Source organism: Sciurus vulgaris (assembly GCF_902686455.1).
Source record: "Sciurus vulgaris genome assembly, chromosome: 8".
NCBI classification, from domain to species: Eukaryota; Metazoa; Chordata; class Mammalia; order Rodentia; family Sciuridae; genus Sciurus; species Sciurus vulgaris.
In genome coordinates this window covers 144402398-144424298 of record NC_136468.1, presented here as the reverse complement: position 1 = coordinate 144424298, position 21901 = coordinate 144402398, and the positions used below count along the sequence as shown (strand labels likewise).

Below are 21901 nucleotides of genomic sequence, written 5' to 3'. Positions count from 1 at the left end.
ATTGGGAAATTCACATCACATCTGGAAAATACCAGTTCTGGCAGAAACTTCTATGACAGTGAGCAGCCACCGGCCAGAGCACACGCTCCACGTTCCTCCTTTATTTCTCTCACTGACAGTATCTGACACCCAGAGGTGTCTGAGGTTGCACTTTTTTCCTCTCCAACATTTATTATGACAAAATTCAAACATAGAAAAAATTATATGGTACATAAAATTTTATGTTCACCACCCATATTTACAATTAAATACTATACTTGCTTTATACATCTATCCATATCTTTATTCATCCATAAACCATCTTAATTTTTGAGTTTTTCTGAATAAGTTGTGGATCCCAAAACACATAGGCAGGCATACCATTCACTGAAGTTCAACCTGTACTTAGATTGTTTTCGAAGTCAATCAGCATGCAGTCAAATGCACAAGCTTTTCACCCCTCCAGGGGCTGTGCGGGCATGACATCTGATTTTGTAGCCTATTCATCACCACACCATTCTTCACCCCCAAAGTTACAATAACGGTACATGTGTTAAAGCATGACAAAATTAATCGTATTTTCATGGTTTCAGAAACGGAAAAGTTGGAGTTTTCATGGTTAGTTGCCATCTTAATATAATGGAAATAATCTAGAAGAATCATGGCTAGAGGAGCCTAGGCTGAGCTAAAGCCATTCTCAAGCCCACCTCCCACAAGCGCTCTGACAGGAGGCTGCGGCCGCCCCTCAGGCCCGGCACCCCGTGGCTCACCCAGCAGCTCCACCACCTGCAGAAGGACCGAGGTGGGAATGGCATCAGGCTCATCTTCTGACTTCCCCTCGCCGTCCTCTGACCTCCAGGCCAGCAGCTGCTCTGCGAAGGCCATAGCCAGCGGGAACTCCAGGGGCAGGGAATGCAACACCAGCACTGCTCCGGGGGGCGGGGACACGCCTGCAAGAAGGGCCAGAGGAAAACATGTGACTGGCAGCATCTGAGCCAAAGAGGCCAGCACAAAGGACCTCTCTCAGGTGCACACGGAGAGCCAGAGCCGGGAAGCCCAACCCCCACCAGCTCAGGGTGGGAAGAAGAGCAAGTCCCCGAGGCTCCACACTGCAGATGCAGAAGCTGCAGTGGGGACAGAGGCCAGCTCCAGATGCACTTGCTGTTGTGTGGAGAGCAGCTATGGGAACTGAGGTGGATAAATATCTCCCATTCAGTTAGCAACCGACTGGTGGGCCAGGTCCAGTGGTGCACACCTGTAATCCCAGCTTCTTGGGAGGCTGAGGCAGAAGGATTTTAAGTTTGAGGCCAGCCTCAGAACTTAGTGAGACCTTGTCTCAAAGCATACCAAACCAACTGGCCTTTATGCCCAGAATGGGAAGTAAGTTATACTTTAAAAGGTATTTCACTAGAACCTTCTCAGTTTGGAAAAGAAATAACTGATTCTTTTGCATGATTGCAATCCCATCAAGTGGGCCAGCAGGGTGTCCCCAAACCTCAAGGCATTACCAGGATGTTGGGTGCTCTCTCACAGTACTGGGGACCAAATCCAGGGCTCTACTGCTGAGCTACACCCCCAACCCCTTGATCTTGGCTTTTTAAAACATTTTTCATTTATTTATATGGGGTGCTGAAGACCGAACCCAGTGCCTCACACATGCTAGGCAAGTGTTCTGCCGCTGGGCCACATCCCAGCTCAACCTTGGGTTTTGATTCTCTTACTATCTTCCGTTAGTGTCACAGTCTAAGTCTGACCCAAAGAGCCTGCAGTGAGGGAAAACGTCCTCGACCTGGTCCTCCTCACCCTGCACCGTCCTCCAAGCCCCACTGCAAACACTGATCAGACACAAGTCAATGTGCGGGGCCTGGGCCAGTTAGGAGGAACCATCCTGACTTGCCTTCCTTTGGGTGAATATTTACATCGTGATAACAGTGGAATGATAGGACAGAGATCTCAAATTATTTTTTTATTTTTATTTTTGGGAGTTTTTGGTGCACTAGGCACGTGTTCTACCACTGTCTCGCATCCCCAGACAGATTTTGTTTTTAGTACAAAGTTTAAAAAACAGCTCTGAAAACAACAGACTCTAATAAAAAGAGATCATAAAGACTGGGTATGGTGGCATGCACCTATAATCCCAGCTCGTTGGGAGGCTCGGGGAGGAGGATGGCAAGTTCAAGGCCAGCTTCAGGAACTTAGTGAGACCCTGTCTCAAAAATAAACATAAAACGGTCGAGTTTGTAGCTCAGAGGTGGAGCATTTGCCCAGCATGTGCTAGGCTCTGAGTTCAAACCCAAGCACCAGGAAGAGAACCAGAGATCTTAAAGTTGTTTAGCAGTGACCAAATCGCTGAGAAATGTCCTTTTATCCCTTTCTCTAAAGATGTGATGACTCAAAAACAGGGGTTGTGAGGTACAAAGGTCCATTTAAAAAAAAAATTTTTTTAGTTGTTGATGGACCTTCTATAGTTATTTATCTATTTATTTGTTAATTTATTTATATGCAGTGCTTAGAATCAAACCCAGTGCCTCACAAATGCTAGGCAAGTGCTCTACCACTGAGCCCAGCCCCAGCCCTGAAGGCCCATTTTTCTGGCTGAAAGTTCAAATATAGACAAATATAACTGTCTCTGGCAAACACATGCCAATCTCTTGTCAAACATGCCCATGAAGCGCAGTGGAAGACTGGGACTAAGATTTCTTTCCATCCTGCAGGACTCAGTCTAAGAAGATGACAGGCAACAAGAGCTTCAGCAGTTCAGAGGTGGAACCTCGACAAAATCCAAAACTTCGGAGGCCACATCAAGAATGCCAGGGAGGCAAGAGCAGTGGGGTCCCCACTGGATGGGGAGCAGGTGCTCATTTTGGTCAGTGTCCCGTGGAGCCACGTCATACACTCCAAAATCCAGTTTTAATTAGAACCTGAGGAATAGCCACAGGGATCATCAGAGCCTGAGGTGACTGTGAGCATGGGGCTGCTCTGTTCAGATCCCAGAGCACCCTTGTGAAGGAAGGACACTCCTACTGTGGCCTGGGCAGCCTGCCAGGCCTTGAAATCTACTGCTTCTCAAATACACTGCCTCAAGCAGTCCTGTTATTTACCCGTAGCTACTGGGACCCAGCAAGGCACAGAATCCCTTCTATCTTCCAAGAGAAGACCAACAGAGGATGAGTGTCCACTGCTGGCACCCCAGGAGCTGAGAGAGACTCACCTAGCTTGATGTGGACCCTGTCTGTGGAGAGCACCACAGAAGGGTACTGGTCAGCTGTGGGTGGAGGTGCAAGCCCAGTGTTGGCTGGGGATGCATCCCGTGGGTAACAGGCAGCCTCGATGAGGTTCAGCTGGCCGGTTCGCTTCACTTTGTGGCCAAGCCCATACACGAGGACGCGTGCCCAGGGTGCCTTGTACAGAGAGGAGCTGAGAGGGAGGGACGTGTTAATAGACTCTGGCCAGGTACACCGAAAAGCTGAGTGAGAACGGGCATATGTCATCTCCACTACCTGTTATAAGGTGATGTCCCCACCCATGGAAATGTGGAAAGAGCTGTAAACTATCTCTAAAGACGCTACATGTTCGAAAATGAAGATGAGCTCTTTTCCTCTGCCAGCACTGCCAGATCCTTTTGGCTTTTCTCTCCCCAGCACCTTCGTTTTGAGAAAGGGCAACTTACTCTTTGCGGAATCCAGATTGACTTTCTTTACAAGACACAACAACAAAAGCTGCCCCGGGGAAATTAACATCCATATTGACTTTGGACTCGGATATCGGGAACTCTTCAGAAGGGAACTGCTCTGGTGCTGTCTGCAAAGAGACAATAAGTAAGGAAAGCCACGGGCTGAACACAGGAGAGCATTTTGTCTTCTCATCTTATGAAGCTAAAGGACGCAGCCAAAGCCCATGCTGTAACAGAGTCAAAAGGACCAAAACAAAACAAAGCAAAAAACCCAGGGAGGAAGGAAGCCACAGACAAGGCAAGCAAAAGGCTTGTGTGACAAAGCAATCAAAGCAGACAGTGGCTTGGGGGAGAAAGGAGAGCAATTTTTAGCAAGTATTAAGACTTGTAACTAAAAAGCGTTAACCGCAGTTTAGGCTATCAGCTTTTGATGTCTACCTGCAGGAAGGAGCAGATCTGCTTTGTGAGCTCCAGAAGGCTCTCCTCGCCCTGGTGCAGGGTGCGGGTGATGGCCACGCTCAGCCACTCTCTCACGGTCTGCGAGCCGCCCTGGTAGAAGAGGTCCGTGGCGGAGCAGTTCTGGGAGTGTAAGCAGTGCTGCAGCGACTGCGCCAGGAGGATGGAGCTGGAGCTGATGGTGCCATCTGGGGACAGGAAGGAAACGCGTTCACAAGCGCTGAGGCAGCCAGCTTTGTGACCACCTGAGTAAGAAACAACAAGGGACCCATCCTTGTAAACTGGCCTAGACGGGTCACGGTGGATGACAGACACCACCAATCAGAGTGGCTGGGAGGGGTGGGTTGGTGGACAGCATTTAAATGGTTGCTTTCTTTTTAGTAGCAAAACCGTTGCCGAAAATAACATCTAAGTGGAGGCCCAAGGCTACTGGATGAACTGGAGTGGGGCCCGGATGAGAGGCCCAGAGCCCGACCCATTCAGCGGCTCTGGGCCGCCCGGCTGCTCCAAGGAACTGCGAGGGCACCTAAGAGTGGAGTTTACATCATCGCCAGGAAGTTGCCCCCATAGTAGGCGGGGGTCACTGAGTTCTCGGTGGCTGGGAGGCTCGAGTAGGTAGGACACACGCGTGCTGGCGGGGAGCACTCCTCTGGCCGGAAGGCAGCGGGTTGAGATGTGCTGGGCTCAGAGTGCTGCCTGCAGGTCCTCCTCAGTTCGGTTCCCACCCAGTCACTGGGAAGCAAAGGGGAGCTGGGCGGGCAGAGGCCCTCCCTGAGGAGTCCTGAGAGCCCTCGCCCAAGGGCCCCAACCAAACAGACACATGGGAAACACAAAGCAGCTCCCCGAGGTCCCAGGGCATCCACAAGACTGCTCTGGAGGCGTCTGGAAGCAGGCACACCTGGCTTCCCGCCAGCAGAATGTCTGGCAGCAACACAGTGACGAGCTTTCTTTTCTTTCTCTCGGATACAGGGGTGCTTTCTTTAACACCGAGCTACTTTTTCTTTTGAGACAGGGTCTTGCTAAGTTGCCAAGGCTGACCTTGAACTTGCAATCCTTCTGCCTCAGCCTCCTAAGTACCACCACACCTGGATTGTCCTTGGCTTTTATGTCACAGAAAAAGGTACCTCTCCCTCCACCTAGGCCGGCTCCACAGTTACATGCCCTCTGCCAGGAGCCAGCATCTCTCCCTGCTCCTCTCACCCCAGGCACATGTGACAGATTAGCCCGCTCAGTGATTTAAAATGCCATTTATTATTCCTTATGACTCTCTGGGTTGCCTAGGCAGTTCTAGGCCTCATGTGGGACCTGGGTGACTGTTCACTTGGGAGCTCGTCTGAAGCTGGAGTGACCAAGAAAGCCCCTCTTGCCACGTGGCCTCTCCGTGTGGTCAGCTGCTCCAGCCTGTACTTCCTTAAAGTATGCTGGGTATAGGTGCTGGGTTCCAAGAGGCAGGAGTGTGATTTGGTTTCCTAAACAGTATTCAGTGTGCCTTGGTTCATAGTTAAGTGTGGAATGCTCAATGAATGCTCAGGATTGAGAACTAGTGTGAATAATATACTTCCGTCTTTCACAGCGCAAGCAAGCACAGCAAGACAGCTGCAGTTCTTTGGTGTTGCTTGGCCCCTGGGTCTCACAGGACGAGCGTCTCCCCGCTCTGTGGAGACCAGCACGCTCCTGCACGCCTGGTGCAGGCTAGGGCTGGCTCTTCTTGCCTGGCACTGATTTCTGGGCCGAGTCTTACCTGGGAGGGGTGGGGCAAGGAGCTGGTTGGACAGCAGCTGCAGGTGCTCCAGAGTAATGTCCCGGACAGCAGGGATGTGGAAGAGGCGGGTGAACAAGTGGGGGAACTTGGGGGCGAAGATGTTGAGCAGGGCCATGCGGCAGTAGAGCCTGGCCAGCGCGGCCTCGCACCGCAGCAGTTCTCTGTAGAGGAAGCAGGCGAGACGCACTGAGTCCCAGGGACGTGCGGCAGAGTCCAGGGGACCACAGTACAGGTGCCTCTCCTGGCCTGTGTTCTGTGCCCCAAGTGAGTCACTTGTGCTTCAAACAAAAACCACTTTAGCTATGTTTGTTTTCCTAACTCAAAAGTGCTGTGGGAAAAAAATGAAATCATCTGTCTACACAAAAACTTGTATATGTATGATCACAGTAGCGTCACTTGTAGAGCCCAACACTGGGAACAACTCAGGTGTCTGGTAACTTAGTGGCATGTCCATACAGTGAAGTATTATTCAGCAAGAAAAAGGAATGAAAGGAAGACCTTTTTGAAGAGGGGACTATTCACTGGGATCAGCATGACAAGGAGGAGACAGCCATGCTCAGTGCTGAGCAGGAGAGGAGCGTGCTGTGTGCAGCAGGAAGGCGTCGCACAGCAAGATGCCCACGGGGGCTCCGTGAAAGCTCCCCCTAGGGAGGTGGGGAGCCAGGAAGGTGTGAGTTAGAGTGAGCGGGTCTGCCTCGAAAGATCACCTTCGATGGTCACGTACCCTGGCTACTGTGGAGAGAAGGGAGAGCTGAGGACTAGACTGGAGTGGTGGTGCTGGGGAGGGAGGGACGGGGACAGGTAGGACGTGGCTTGCCGGGGAAGGATGGCCGTGCTGGGCCGTCCCAGCGTGGGAAAGTCAGAGTGGGGGAGTTTTGTGGGAAGCTCGGATTCCACTTCACATGCTAGGTGCCTATCAGATTGTGAGTCAAAGGTCAACAAGACCTTTGCTCCTCGACACAGAATCCCCTGGGTACCCTCCTCTGCACTCAGTTCTCCTGAAAACCTGACATGAAGACTAGTGCATTACGAGCCTCTCTTACTGTGAAAGTGACCCCGATCGGCAAGCAGCTTCTGGGCTGGGAGGGCTCAGAGGGAAGCCTCAGCTGCCAGGCCTACCGAGTGTGGCACGCTGCGGGCTAGAATCTCCGGAAGCCACACCTGTGGAGATGTCACAGGAGATCCTGGCTCTGATCCAGGACACAGGGATGCTCACCCACCACGAGAACCTTGCTGGGTGCAGATGACCCTTCCCTCCCACACTGACCTTCTGTGTGGATCCCTGTGAGTGCCAGGCACAGAGCCAGCATCCACAGGACACCTGTTAGCTCACAGGGAACAGTGGGCTGCTGCTCACGTGCTGCCTGGACCCCTTCCTGATTCGCCACCTCTTCTTGTGTTGCTTTACTCTGAATGACTTTTCCTACTCTTCCAACCTCCGGCTGTTCTAGGTCCCCCAATCTACAGCAGAGTGCTTCTGGCACAGACCGGATGATCAGATCTCTCAACTTCTCTTCCTATGAAATTTTTCAACTGTTTTTTCTAGTCGCCTTCTCTTCCTCTAACCCTCAGCTTTGAAAGGAAAGCCTTCTTATCAAGGGTTAAAGGTGCATGCAGGAAAACACAGTGGAGTTCTGTGACTCGTCAGGAAGAAGGGTTCTGTTTCACCTGTGAATTTGAAGGTTGGCATTGTCCAGTGTGACCAGCCCATTGGTGGCAGTCCTTCGGTAGCCTGCTGGGGGCCTTTCCAACACATCAATAGGATACCAGTATCGCACCAGCACCCCTTCGCTCCGGAGGTACGTCTCTACCTGCACCAGCTCATTCACCTACACAGGAAAAGGAAATCCCATTTGTTTTTCTGAGCATTAACTTTGTTTTCCGAATTTATGCACATACACAATATACACGAAGTCCCAGTTTTTAGCTATGATGCTTATAATTTGCATCTACTTGTTATTTCATGGACAAAATTAATAAACTGAAAAGGAATTTACAACACATTCATTCTCTCTCTCTCTCTCTCTCTCTCTCTCTCTCTCTCCTTTCTTTCTTTTTTGGTGCTGTGCATTGAACATACAGACTCTTGCTTGGCAGAGAAGTGCTCTACCACTGAGCTATACCCCTTGGTCCCCTGTTTAATAAATTCTTTTTTTTTTTTTTTTTTAGTACATTGAACTTTATTAATAATTTGACAACTTTGTTTTACTTCAGATTTTTTTTTGAAATTGTATGTATTTTTATTTTAGGCTATCAAAATCTTACTCTATGAGGTGGTAATAAATTCTTAACTATAAATTAATACAAAACAGAATGGCTAAAAGCCAGTTATTCCAACAAACAAAGTTCAATCAAAGTAGAAAAAGAACACCAGTGTGGTGTGCACAACTGTGATCCCAGCCACTTGAGAGTCTCAGGCAGGACTGCTGGTTTGAGGCCAGGTCCTTAGGGAGATTGTCTCAAGATAAAAGAGAGGGCTGGGGAGATAGCTCAGCTGGTAGAGTGCTTGCCTTGCAAGCACAAGGCCCTGGGTTCAATCCCTAGCACCGCAAAAAAAAAAAGAAGAGAGAAAAGAGAAAACGGGCCGGGATGTAGCTCGGTGGTAAAGTACCCATGGGTTTAATCCCCAGCACCGAACAACCAACCAACAACAAACAAAAACCCCACAAAAAGAAGCTTCAGATCAAAATACACGTATGCACATGTCTACACGTATGTACATATATACACACACCTATGCAAATGTGTGTACATATAATCTGCAAATTAGTATTTATTGTCAGATTATAGCAATAAATGCTAGTTTAATGCCATTAAGCCTAAAAGTTCAGGCATCTTCAATGTAACAATAGGTTAGCAATTTAAAGAAAATGGTGGCATATATCATTAACCTATCTTCCTATAGCCCTGGGTCCTTTTAAAATTTTTGTTTGACATAGAATCTTGCAAAACTGCCCAGTCTGGCCTCAAGCGTGATCGTCCTGCCTCAGCTTCCCAAAGAGCTGGGTACAAGTGTGCACCACTGCACCTGGTTATTTCAGTAGTATTTCCACACACAATGTTGCCAGGGAGAATTTATGTTCACCTTGTACCACCCCCGTCATATTGGGGATGGAACCCGGGCCTGCACATGCTAGGTCAGTGCTCTACCACTGAGCCACATACCCAGTCCTGTTTTTATGTAAATAATTTCTTAAACACAAATAATCTGTCTGATAACTTTATCACTAGGAAAATAAAAAATAAGCTCATACATATTATACATTCTGGATTCAAATACTAATGTGATTTTTACTCAGGGACAATTAAGAGAATCAATTACTTGAGAAATAACAGGATGATTACTTTGACAAATTCCCTTTCTCTAGTTTTTACCTTCACACATTTCCATTGCTGAAAAATATCATTAGCAACTATCTTCTGATAAGCAAAATTAGAAGTCTATATTAGGGAGACTGACAAGATGGATTTTGATGGAAAATCCATTGATGGATTTTCTATTTGAAATGTCACCTCAGTCACTTCCTAGTTAATGACCACTTTGAAGAATTTATTCAGTCACACTAAGATCTGGCAAAATGTAGTCAGTTAAAGATTTAAAACTTTAAAGGGTCAATTTCAAAGCATTAACGGTTCTGTCCGTGGTGATGCATGCCTGTAATCCCAGTGGTTTGGAAAGCTGAGGCAGGAGGATTGTGAGTTCAAAGCCAGGCTCAGTAACTTAAGAGAGGCCCTCAGCAACTTAGTGAGAACCTGTCTCAAAATAAAAAATAAAAAGGGCTGCGGATGTGGCTCAGTGGTTAAGCACCCCTGGATTGAATCCCCAGTAAACCCCCCCCCCCAAAAAAAAAGCATTAATGATCCCTAACACTATGGTATCTAACATTATTGTACCCCTGAACAGATGCTAAACATGTATCTACCTGGAAAAGACAATTCTTCATCAGAGACTCATAGGTTTGATCTGTGTATGATTTCATTAGTTTTTCTTACATGGGAAACCTCAAAACCATGTAGCCGCAGCTTTCAAACAGAATCCTGTTTTTAGAAGAAAGCTTTGGCTCTGCCCTCTCACTCCTTCTGTTCCTTCTCTGCCCCCACCATTCCAAATCCTCATGAGTCCCATGAGAAAGCTTTGTAAAATGGAGACGATTAATGAATGAGTTTAACACATTCATTTGAGAGGTAGGGAAACTGAGGCTGAGAGATGTAGTGAGATGATGTGATTCACGTGACAAAGTTCTTTGGTCTCTAACAATCTTGACAATGACAGAGCGTCGTTTCAAGGAGAGTGGGAGAATTTCCCCTTGAAACCTGGGTAGACATGATGTTTGGACATGGCTGTGAGAAAACAGTGGCAAAGGTGGTGCAGTCAGGAGGTGCTGAGGGCACGAGGAAAGACAGTCAGTCCTGATCCGAGTGTATGAAAAAACCTCGAGCAAGAAATTTGCCATGACAGCATTTTTATTTGGTTTCTTTGTCCCTAATTTGAGGAGAAACCCAAATGAATACTCATGTGTTCTGCAATGCTGAGGACTAAGCCCAGAGCCCCGTGTGTGCGTGGCGTGCCCTGTTACTGAGCTGGGCCCCTGCCCATAAACACTTTTTCTTGGCAGTTTTGGGGCTTTAACCCAGAGGAGCCCTGCTACTGAGCCTACCCCAGTTCTTTTTATTTTATTCTTTTGAGACAGGGCCTTCCTAAACTGTCTAGACTGGACTTAAACTTGAGATCAGCCTCTCGAGAAGCCTGGACTGTGGGCACGTGCCTGGCACCTGGCTGCCCAGAATCACTTTCAAAGGTAGGTGGGAGTCTGGGCACGAAGCCTCAATATCCAAGAAAGGGCAGATTACTCTGAAGGGCTGCTCACTTACTGCATCAACATCCAGGACAACTCCATGAAGTCCAAAGGTCTTTAGCATCCCTCGGATGGCAAATTTTGGTAGAGCAGTTCCAACAGTACTGCTGGCTACATTATTGCTGTCTGGAGAGCGGGTCACAACTGTGAGACCTGAGGAGGTAGAGGAAGAAGCTTCTTTAGGAGGAAGTACCTATCACTTTGGGACCCTATATTATAGGGTCTAAAACAGCTCTGTGGCACTTAACAATGCCCTCAGCATTTTTATAACTAAAAAGGAATACAGCTCAGCCTGAAAAGTAATACAATAGAATGTTTTAAAAACACTTGTAATTCACGTATGAAAAGGTAAAAAAGGCACTTAAAATCGGCAAAGGATTTGAATACAGTTCTTCAAAGAGAAGGAAAAGATAACATGAAAAGATGTTCAACATCAGTTCTTTTTATATTTGTTTTTTTGTTTTTGTTTTTTGGGTACTAGAGATTGAACTCAGGGGTACTGAACCACTGAGCCACATCCCCAGCCCTATTTTGTATTTTATTTAGAGACAGGATCTCACTGAGTTGCTTAGTGCCTCACTTTTGCTGAGGCTGAGTTTGAACTCAAGATCCTCCTGCCTCAGCCTCCCAAGACACTGGGATTATAGGCATGTGCCACCATGCTGGCTCAACATTAATTCTTAATCATTAGGGAAATGCATGTCAAATCCACAAAGAGATACTTCACACCAACTGATACAGCTAAATAAAAAAGACAATAACAAGTGCTGACAAGGATGTGCAGGAATTAGAACTTTCATACATTGTTGCTGGGATTGCATTATGGTGCAGTCATTTTGAAAAACAGCTGGGCACCTCCTCAAAAAGTTACACATAAAGCTGTCATATGACCCAGCAATTCTACCTCTGCTCATACACAAGAGAAATGGAAACACATTCACATAAAAACTTGTACACCAATGTTCACAGCTGCATCATTCATAACAGCCCCAAAGTGGAAACAGTTTGAATATTTATTAATGGAAGAATGGATAAGCAAAATGGGACATATACACACAATGGAAAATTATTTGACCATAAAAAGGAATGCAGTACTGATATATGCCATGACATGGATGAACCTGGATAAAGAAATCATGCGACATGTGATTCCATTTATAGGAATGGAACAGAATCCAGAACAGGTGAACCCACAGATAGAAAGCAAAGTTGTGGTGCCCAGAGGCTGCGGGAGGGAGGAACGGGGCAATGAGGGCACAAGATTTTTTTGGAGCGGGGAAGAAAATGCTAAGGAACTATAGAGGGATGGTCATGGGATGGTCGTACAACTTAGTGAACATACTAAAAACTGCTGCCGAGTTGTGCCTTTAAAAAGGTAAATTTTTTTGGTAGTGGTCTTGCAGGGGATGGAACCCAAGGTCTTGAGCATGCTCAGTATTCATTCTACCACTGAGCCACATCCCTAGCCCCCAAACTGAATTTTATGGTATGGGAATTATGTTCCCCCAACACCGGGGCGGCGGGGGGGGGGGGGGGGGGGGAAGAAAGAAAGAAGAAAAAGACAAAAAGTAAATATATATTCTTTTGCTTGCCCATGACGTTCTGGTACTTTTGTGAAGATCATCTGGTAACTCTAAAAATGAGTTGTTTTAAATTCTATTTTTTGTGCTTTTCTGTTTTTTCTTTTTCCTTAAAATATGCATTTTTTTTTTTTTAACTAAGTGACTATTTTCTATTAAAATTTTAAAATTACACCATGAGCATGAGGCTTACCCTCAGACCCAGGCCCTGCCTCCCGCTTCATGCTCCTGGCCCGCCCCAGCTGCTCACATCAGTGAGCTCCAGCGATATGGCAGACACACCCAGGCCAAACAGCTATTTGTGCCCATGAGGGCTTCACAGGGGAGAGCTTGAAGAAGTCACATCGCTTGGAATGAGGAGGTCACCCTAGGAAAACTACCAGCTGCTTGGTTCACGCCTGGGAAAATTCAACTACTGATTTCATAGGAAAGTTCATAGGTGAATTAAGGAGGAAAGAAAAACCTTTTCGAACTTTGTCAATTGTGAACTTGTTGGCTTCATCTTTAATGTCCTCAATGGTGGGAAGATACAGGTCTCTTGGGATGCCGCCATTCTCCTCATACAGAAATTCAACCGTCTGCCGGGCAATATCCACCATGCCTGAAAACATGACAGACTGAGTAACTCTCCACAGGGCAAAGTGATGGCTCATGATTATGTAGTCATTTCACTGAATTTTTTTGTGGTACTGGGGATTGAACTCAGGGGTGTTCTATGACTGAGTTACATCCCCAGTCCTTCCCCCCACCACAATATTTTTGTAGTTGTCAATGGACCTTTATTTTATTTATTTATATGTGGTGCTGAGAATAGAACCCAATGCCTCATATATGGTAGGCAAGTGCTCCACCACTGAGCTACGATCCCAGCCCAGTCCTTTTATTTTTTAAACTTTGAGATAGGGTCTCACTAAGTTGCCAAGGCTGGCCTTGAACTCACAATCCTCCTACCACTGTTCCTGGTAGGCACCTCTTTTTAAACAAAACCTATTTCCATCACATTAATCCACCATTCTTTATTTGCTATCTTGCTATAGTGAAAAGTTATGGCCATTTTCTAAGCACAGTTTAAAAGGGGATTGTGATTACAGAAGGATGCTTCTGGAAAGAAGCATCAGAGAGAATAAACAGAAACTGGCGTAGTATTAAAAGATTTTAGAATTAAATAATCTTTATAACATTTTCAAATAGTGGAGAGGAAGGAAAAAAATACTATTCAACAAGCAGGAATAGAGGTCACAGGTAGAATGCCAAAGTAAACCTTGCTGAGCCCAGGGATAGCGTCATGAACCTTCTCTGGGGGACCTGATGATGGCAGGCTGATCACCCTTACAGAGGTGATGCTTTGGGCATATGAACCATCTCCCTATCCTCCTTTTAGCCTTTCTACTGCTCTAACGAAGGGGAAATCTCACCTCCATCATTATCATTGTGACAAGCAGACCTACGTTAACTGAGTGCTTACTTTGTGCCAGGCACTGCTCTTAGGAGCTTCATCTGTCTGTATCAGTTCATTTATTTTTCATATACAAATAAGACTGCTACCATACTGATTCCATTTTAAAGATGAGGAAATTCCAAGCTCCCACACCTAATAAATAGCACGTCTGTGGCTTCGGATGTGACTATTAACCTCTAGGCTCTTCAGCTTCCCAGAACAACCATTTCAGCTGCATTTAGCAGTTCATTTGAGTTAAAATGACAAGTAAACAGAGCCTAGCAATGAAAGCAGAAGACTCAGTGCTCACTGACAGGAGGAGACAATGTCAAGTCAGGCTGGATGCCTGAGGAGTCCCTCTCCTGAGTTACATCTACCCTATCTCCTCAAGCCACACAGGGAGCTCCTTGGGAGAACTAAAAGCACCAGACCTAGTTGTAAAGCACCCTTGATCTGGTCCAGGCCCGATTTCCGCTCTGCTTCATTCCGGAAGCGTCTTCGGATGGTAGGAAAAACCTTGGTCTCCCAAGCTTTCACCAGCAGGGCATAGTGGTCCTCCTGAGGGAGAGGCAAACCCGTGAGCAGAGGGCAGCTCCGTGATCAGGCAGCATGCCTTCCCTCCCTTCCAGCTCTCATCCAGCGGCCGGGCCCATTTAGCACCAGTCATGGCCATAGGGGGCGGGGCCTTAGCACCAGGGCAGAAGCTGGACCGCAGCAAGCTCTTCCCATCCCAATGGCCACAGAACCTCAGGACATGCTGCTCACTACAGCTATAGCACTTCGTCTCCCCAACACTGGACCTGTACTTGGCAGCAGCTCAGTGGAGATGGCGACTGCCAGGTAGCGTGGACAGAGGAGCATGCCGTGGCAACCATTCAAACAGCGACGCGGTTGAAAGCCGCCAGCGCTGGCCTTGCAACCTCACACCCAGATCACTCCCTGAGCTCACCCTAGCCACAGGGGGCCTCTTACCTGGGGGATGTCATCGTCGTCATCATCGTCACTTTCATCGTCGGCAATGGGAGGCGGGTGAGGGTCTGGGCCGGAGGTGATGAAATTCTCATAGCTGAGCTCGACTTTATAATGACAGGAGGTGTCACTGTCATATTCTATAACAAAGCATGATGTCAGTGAAATCAAACAGGAGCAAGCTGGAAAGATCGTTAACTTCTTACCCCTAGGTACACTACCCTGCATTTCCTGAATTTGCATTATGGAAAGACTCCTAGTAGGTGGAGAAATTTAAAGCAGAGTCAAGGAAGAACTAAGCACCTGTGATTACCTGAATCCCAAGATGGGTTTTATGGTCTGATTTATTAGAGAATCTGAAAGGTTCTTTCCCGTGAGGAAGAAGCAAGCAGACACTTCTTCGTTTGCAAACCAGCGTCCCATGGGCCAAAGGTGGCCCATAGAGAGTCTCAGTTTGGTGAGCTCAGTTTTACTCAATTCTATTGACATTTTTCAAATAAAGAAAAGTTTATCATACCTACTTATATACCTACCATCTGGATTCTACCACAGACACCCTATTATGCTTTGAGGGTCACAGTTTTAAATCAGTATTTTAAAATGAGTAAGTTGTAAAATGAAGAGATTTCATACATGCTTCAGGGTCCTTAGCTGTCCCAGCATGTTCTGTTGCCACTAACTGGTGATAGCTCCCTGCAGGTGGACATGCGCCTTCCTGTCCTGCCTGCCGTGCCTCCTGCACCTTGTTCTTTCCCTTGGTCTGGCACCCACCCTTAGGTGACCGATGGCACCTGAGCCTGAGGTCTCTAACAGGGATGACCCAGTGAAGTGGGTTTATGGGATGCACAGCGCTCTCCACCTGCCGTGGCGGGGCCTCAAGAGCAGTGGCTTACGTTGCTGAGCGGTGGCCACGGCTGCAATCCGGCATGGTGGCCCATGAGTGCCTGGGTCTGAGGCAATGCTGGTGCCAGCATCATTGTCACTGTCAGACGCCATGGCAAAGGGCAGGGCCTCGAAGTTAGCGCTGATCTCCTCCGCCAGGTCAGTGCACAGGTCAGCCGCGTTGCGATGGGCCTGCCCCTCAGCATAGGCAAATGGGCGGGAGCCAAAGTTGGCTCGAGTTTTGGTGTTCTGGAAGGAAAGGGAATCAATAAAGGATTTGAAAGGACTCTGGTTTCTCTCTCTCTCTCTCTGGTACTGGGGGGGGGTCTCATTAAGTTCCTAAGGCTGGCCTCAACCCTGAGATTCTCCCGTTTCAGCCTCTGAATCACGGGGATGACAGACGTGTGCCACTGCACCCAGGTTTTGTTCTTCTTTTTTCAACACCCAAGGTTCACTTCACTAAATGGTAAATGAGATGGCCCCACCAGGGAGTGGGCAGGGGTAGCCAGGCAGGGGGCTGGTGTGACTGCATGACCTGGTGCCTGGAGTGCGGCCCAAGCACACGTTGCCTCCCTTCCTGCCCTGCCCGCAAACTCTTGTGCTCTTTGCTCCTCAAACACCGTGCCCTCCCCCATTTCCCACCTGACACTCCTGCATGGGCCATGCCCTTCACGGAGCCCTGTGTTCTCCAATTCTTCCTAGTTAAGATAAGTTAATATTCCAGACTGGGCTCACACAGCACTTCTTTAGAGAAGCTGGGACGTGGTGAGGTTGGCTTGGGATTTGCTTCCATTAAGACTAACGTTCTCATTCATAGCATTTATTAGTTTGTGATCACACACATACACTTCTATAATTGTTGATTATAACCCAGGGATGCCTTACCACCAAGCTACATCACCAGCCCTCTTTTTTTTGAGACAGGTTCTCATAAGTTGCTGAGACTGGCCTCAAACTTGGGCTCTTCCTGCCTTAGCCACCTGAGTCACTGAGGCATGTACCACCACACTTGGTTCTGCATCTATTTTGCTCAGAGCTTGACACAATACTTGACATATAGTAGGTGCTCAATAAATATCTGTTGAATGTGTGAATGAGTGGAACAATGAGTGCTCAGAAGTTCTGTCTTATTGCCATCACTCAACAAATAAAGAGATAAAGGATAATATCAGAGATATGGTACAGGGCCAGGTCCCAGGGATCTTGCAGGTCATTACAAAGACTTAAGCTTTTACAATGTGTGACATGGAAAGCCACTGATTGGTCAGGAGTAAAGAAGTGACAGTCTTTTTTTTTTTTTTTTTTTTTTTTGTGGTGCTGGGGATCAAATCCAGTGCCTCATGCATACTTGGCAAGCATTTTACCAGTGAGCCACATCCAGAGTCCTTACCACTTTTAAAGGATCACTGTGGCTGCTATGTTGAAAGACACATAAAAGGATCAATGGGCTGGGGAAAGATGGGTGAAAAGCAACCAAAGGGATGACGGTGGCCAGGCCAGGTGGCGAGGGAGGAATGGGATGCATGATCAGGTTCTAGACACATTCTGACAGTAAAACCAATGAGTTTTGTAAGACAAAAAAGAGAAGTCAAGGACTCCAGGGTTTCTGGCCTGAGCAAAAAGAAGGCAGAAGCTACCATTTCCTAAGATGGGGAAGACCTGGGGCTGGGGAAATAGCTCAGTGGGGAGAGTGCTTGCCTTGTAAGCGTAAGGTCCTGGGTTCAATCCCCAGCACTGCAAAACAACAACAAAAAGATGGGGAAGACCTGGAAAGCAGCAGCTTTGGGTTTGGGTAGAGCTTGGCTCAGTTTTGAAAACGTTAACTCTGACGTGCCAATAGGACATCTGTTTTTTTTGCAGTACTGGGGATTGAACTCAGGGTCTTACCAGCTGAGCTATCTCCCCAGCCCACGACATCTGTTTTGAGATGTGACCTAGGCTTCTAGGTACATGAGGATGGGTACCCAAGTGTACCTGAAATACAGAGATGAATTCGGGGGCCAGCAGCATGTTCTCGGTAATACTGTCTCACAAAACATTAGATGCTGCTAAGTGTTCCTTAAAAACAAGAGGTCTGTGATGAAAGATGTGTGGGGAGACTGGGCGAGTGACCACTGAGCTGCTGACTCTTCACCCAAGGATTTCTCCCGGGGACGCTGTCACCACTTCGCCACAGAATCATTTTGCCAGTATGTGAAGGGGCCCTGGTTCTTTCGTCCTTGCACTGTTGTTAGAATGATTGCCAGAAGGGGTCAGAGCAGTGAAGCAGTAGGTTCTCGCTGGACTGTGGGGTCAGCATGTCGCTCAGGCTCACCTGTGCTCCTTTTGGTCACCACGCACTGTGCGGTACGTACAAAAGCAACACCTTTAGTGCCTTTTACCTTCTCTGATGGGAATGAGTTACCAAGAAGTCTGCTCTCTTCTCTCAACAAGGTGATTTACCTTTTTCTGAATGTGAACCACAGGCCACATCCCACCGGAGACATCCTCAAGGTACGGCGAGAGGCGCTGCCCGCAGTACGTGAAGTACACCCGGCCCTTGGCTGGCTGCCCTGGCGGAGGTGGAGTTCCCTCGGTCCTCTCCCAGCCAATTCCTGCCACGTCGCCTGCACAGAGACCAGGAAGGACACACGTTTCCTCCCTTACTATCAAACCAACTTCTAGTCTGCAATCTGTGTGGCAGCCAGAACGAGGGCCAACGTGCCCCCCGAGTTGCCACATAAGTGATGGCATTATAAACTGAGAGGTCTGGTGTAAACTGGGTGTCAGCAACTAAGCATTTTCACTAAGAGAAAAACCACCCATTTCCAGTTGCCAAATTTATTTGACTTTAACCCATTTAGACCCAAGCCTGAGACCACTGGAAGCATACAAGGTGGAAAAGCTCCCCCGCACTCACCGGGAGAGAGAGTCACATCTAAACGAACGCTCTTCCACTGCAGCAAACTGGAGCCATTGTAGTGCACGGCTCGGCCATTGCTAGGAAGAGAAGAAGGGAGTCAAAGGCGAGACCAGCCGCCCGCACAGGGGCAGGTGGAGCAGACCGGGAGGGCTGTGGCAGCACCAGAGCCATCAGGAGCCCTGAAAGGCGGATCGTTTCAAGGGCACGTCCCACAATTTGTGGGGGCAGAAATTGTGAAATTAGTTTAGCATCAACACACCCACACCGACACCTCTGAAACTGTGTTCAGAGAATAAAGGATGCAGGCTCAAATCCATTTGGGAAACAAAGATAAAGCAATCTCTTACTGCAGGACAAGGAGGAAGGCACGATGCCAACAGGCACCATGAGTACCCAAGCAAGGGAAAGAGCGGGCTCCATTCCTGACTTGAAGATGGAACTTGATTTTGGCTTCTTGAGTTATCTATAAACACCTTGTGGGAAGCTACTGTTCTCTGGAACACTGACCCACTTTTCTCCTCCTAAACAAAAGCAGCAGCAGTCACTCACTTGTGGAAAAGGCAAGTGCCCACTGGGTTGGTCCACGCTCCATCTCGTTTCTCCGCTTCTGTGGCAAAGCCAAAGGAAACTATTGGTCCAGTGTCGTCATCAGTATCTCCATAGGAAACGATTTCAATTTCCCAGTAAAAAGATGGGGCCTGAAAGGCACCAGCAGGGGGCACGGTCAGGCAGCTCAGTCAGGGCCTGACCACCTCGATCTTTCAGTTTGGAGGGAGCAGCTAAAGACAATGTGCTGGGTACATCTCACCTGAACTGGCAGAGGAGAGGTGGCGTAGATAAAAGTGCCCCGGGGCAGGCCTCCCCCAGCGCTGGGGTCAGCCAGGAATGTGACGGAGGTCAGGTGAGATGAGAACATGCAGGCTCGCACTGGAGGAAACACTCGGGAGGGGCTCCAAGTAATCTCTCGGGGCTACATGGGGAAAACCTCATTCAATAGAACTGCAGACACAAAAGCCACTACCCCCTCAAAGAAAAAAGGTCATCTGATGGCATTAAAATTTCAGCATATACATTTGTGTACATACATATTTAAACAATTTTACTTTTTATTAAAAACATTGGTTTTTTTGGTGGCGCTGGGGACCAAACCCAGGCCCTCATGCATACTAGGCACGTGCTCAACCACTGAGCTACACCCCCAGCCATATATATACATACAAATTTTAACTTTTCCCTAGAGGGAACTTCTATTTTTTAAAGGCTGTCTCCCTCACTATGTCCAGTCCTGTTCCCTAGAAATACTTACTCATTTAACTCTGTTACTGTTAATGTGAACACTTCTATATTTCTCTTCATGCTTACAAAGCTACTTTAACTTTCCCTTTAAGCATCATTTTTCTTCCATTACAAGAAACATGGCTGGAGCCCTCATCCACCGCCCCTCCTCACACACCAGGCTCACCTCACACAGCTCTGTGTAGCGAGAGCTTTCTGGTTCAAACCACAATCAGAAGGAGTCTCCCTATGACTTAACGTCAGGTCAAAGCTAAGCTGTGGCGACATTTTCTTTTTAAATTAGGTTAGTTGCTTTTTCCTTTTCATAATTTTTAATCAATCTAATATCATGATATTTCGGGTTTCTCTATCAGGCAGAGCTGGTCTCTACCAGACAATCGCTGATTTCACTGTATCCTACAGAAAGAACTGGGGAGCACGTAGACTGTGCCCCGGGCGCGTGCACCAGGTTGTCCTCACAGAGAAGGTGCGAGTCCACCTGGTCATCTGACAATAAAGCACCAGCACACGGTGGGCTGCCCCTGCGCTGTCTGGACTCGCCACCTACTGAGGAGAAACACCCGAGCATGAAAAGTCCAGACAGAAACCCACTTGGGTTTAAAGAACTACATATCATTGTGCTGACAACGGAACCTGGAGATGCCGACTTTCAAGGGACTTCTCTCTTTTTATATATTTTTAGTGTCTTTAAAAATAATTTCAAGACCACAGAAAAAACAGCAAGAATATAGCAAGTCTTACACAGTTCCGAGATACTCCAACTTATCTTGTGTGATTCACATGACACAGTTCACCCATTCCAAGTGTGTAAGTCAGTGGTTCTGGCACATCTGGAGCTCTACGTTACCAGGATGTGATTTTAAAACACAGGTCTCCCTGCTGAAATGCTGTGTGCCTCAGAACTCAACCCCGCTCTCCTCCCAGCTCCTGGCAACCATTAATCCATTTACTCTCTATGGACTTTCCAGAACTAGAAGGTTTATGTAAACGGAATCATGAAACATGGGGTCTTTTGTGTGACACAACGATTTCACTTGGCATGACTTCAGGGTGCTTCCATGTCATATTGTAGCCATATTAGCACTTCATACCTTTTTATGGCCAAATAATAGTCTGTTGCTTGGGTATATCATATTTTGATTATTCATTCAACACTTGAAGGACACTTGGGTTGTTTTCACTTTTTGGCTACTGTGAATAATGCTGCTATAAACATTCAAACATACACCAGTTTTACATTTTAAATATTTTGTCGCTTTTTTTTAAATTACTCTCATTCTCTTGCTAAATACATTTACTATAAAGTGTACTAAAAAACTAAAAATTTCAGGGGTTTCTTTCTCTGCTGTTGATAACACAAAGAACTATTTATAAACTAATAAATTCTGCCCCTAATGTAATTTTTCAATATTCATAATGTCAGCTCAATATGCTTTGACATTCTGATGACAGCATGTCCCTGCCGAGCATGCACCCCCGAAGGGCTTTGCAGATGCTCTTCCTAAATGTTACAACAGCCTGCTTGGCCTTCTTTAATGACCAAAAGGCTTCTGTAAAGCCTTAGAGCTGGGTAGGAAGGGTACGGGCTCACCTGTCTCCGGTCAGCCTGTAGGGGAGGGGGTGGGGGCCGAGCACAGTCCCGATAGAGCATCCTCAGCCGTTCACACTGCACCTCCACAACGGCAAGTCGCTCTCCTGCAGAGGGACACATGGCATCTGTGGGAACAACTCCTACAACCCCCAAGAGAATTCCAACTCTTCTGGAGTAGCACTGAAACAGAATTCACTTATGGAGATCACTGAAATTCTTACAAAAGAGCAAATGCCCTGAGATGTCTTTGTCTACGACAAGAGTCAGCAGCATGATCACGCAGCCAAGCTGCGTGCATGGCTTGGCCTGGGCTGCCTGGATTCAGAACCTGGCTCCAGTACTTAGGATTCACTTCTCACTTCTGACATGAGGGTAATAATAAATAGTGCATCACAGGGTTTTGAGATGATGAGGTGAAGTAACTCAGGCAGAGCCCTTAGCTCAGGGCAAACAATGAGAACTATTATTCATATCCCTAATAAATGGAGGCTATTATTCTTAATATCAAAAAGATTTT

General features: G+C 47.3%; 1 protein-coding gene across 11 annotated transcripts in view; it reads right to left on the bottom strand.

Annotated features, from left to right (window-relative positions):
• Positions 1-21901, bottom strand: part of HECTD4 (HECT domain E3 ubiquitin protein ligase 4) — a 175664-nt gene that overhangs the window by 22968 nt on the left and 130795 nt on the right. For all 11 annotated transcript variants that reach the window (XR_013765454.1, XR_013765455.1, XM_079149465.1 and 8 more), the window contains exons 45-60: positions 21385-21488; positions 19306-19467; positions 19047-19195; positions 18495-18574; positions 18038-18201; positions 15607-15844; positions 14717-14853; positions 14176-14302; positions 12770-12907; positions 10743-10879; positions 7539-7699; positions 5850-6031; positions 4091-4296; positions 3650-3780; positions 3191-3396; positions 750-929 (exon numbers count right to left, since the gene is read on the bottom strand). Coding sequence is in view for 9 of the 11 variants with exons in the window: in XM_079149465.1 (XP_079005591.1) it covers positions 750-929; positions 3191-3396; positions 3650-3780; positions 4091-4296; positions 5850-6031; positions 7539-7699; positions 10743-10879; positions 12770-12907; positions 14176-14302; positions 14717-14853; positions 15607-15844; positions 18038-18201; positions 18495-18574; positions 19047-19195; positions 19306-19467; positions 21385-21488 (2502 nt within the window). In the remaining 2 variants the exon portion in view is untranslated. The remainder of the gene's footprint in view (positions 1-749; positions 930-3190; positions 3397-3649; positions 3781-4090; positions 4297-5849; positions 6032-7538; positions 7700-10742; positions 10880-12769; positions 12908-14175; positions 14303-14716; positions 14854-15606; positions 15845-18037; positions 18202-18494; positions 18575-19046; positions 19196-19305; positions 19468-21384; positions 21489-21901) is intronic.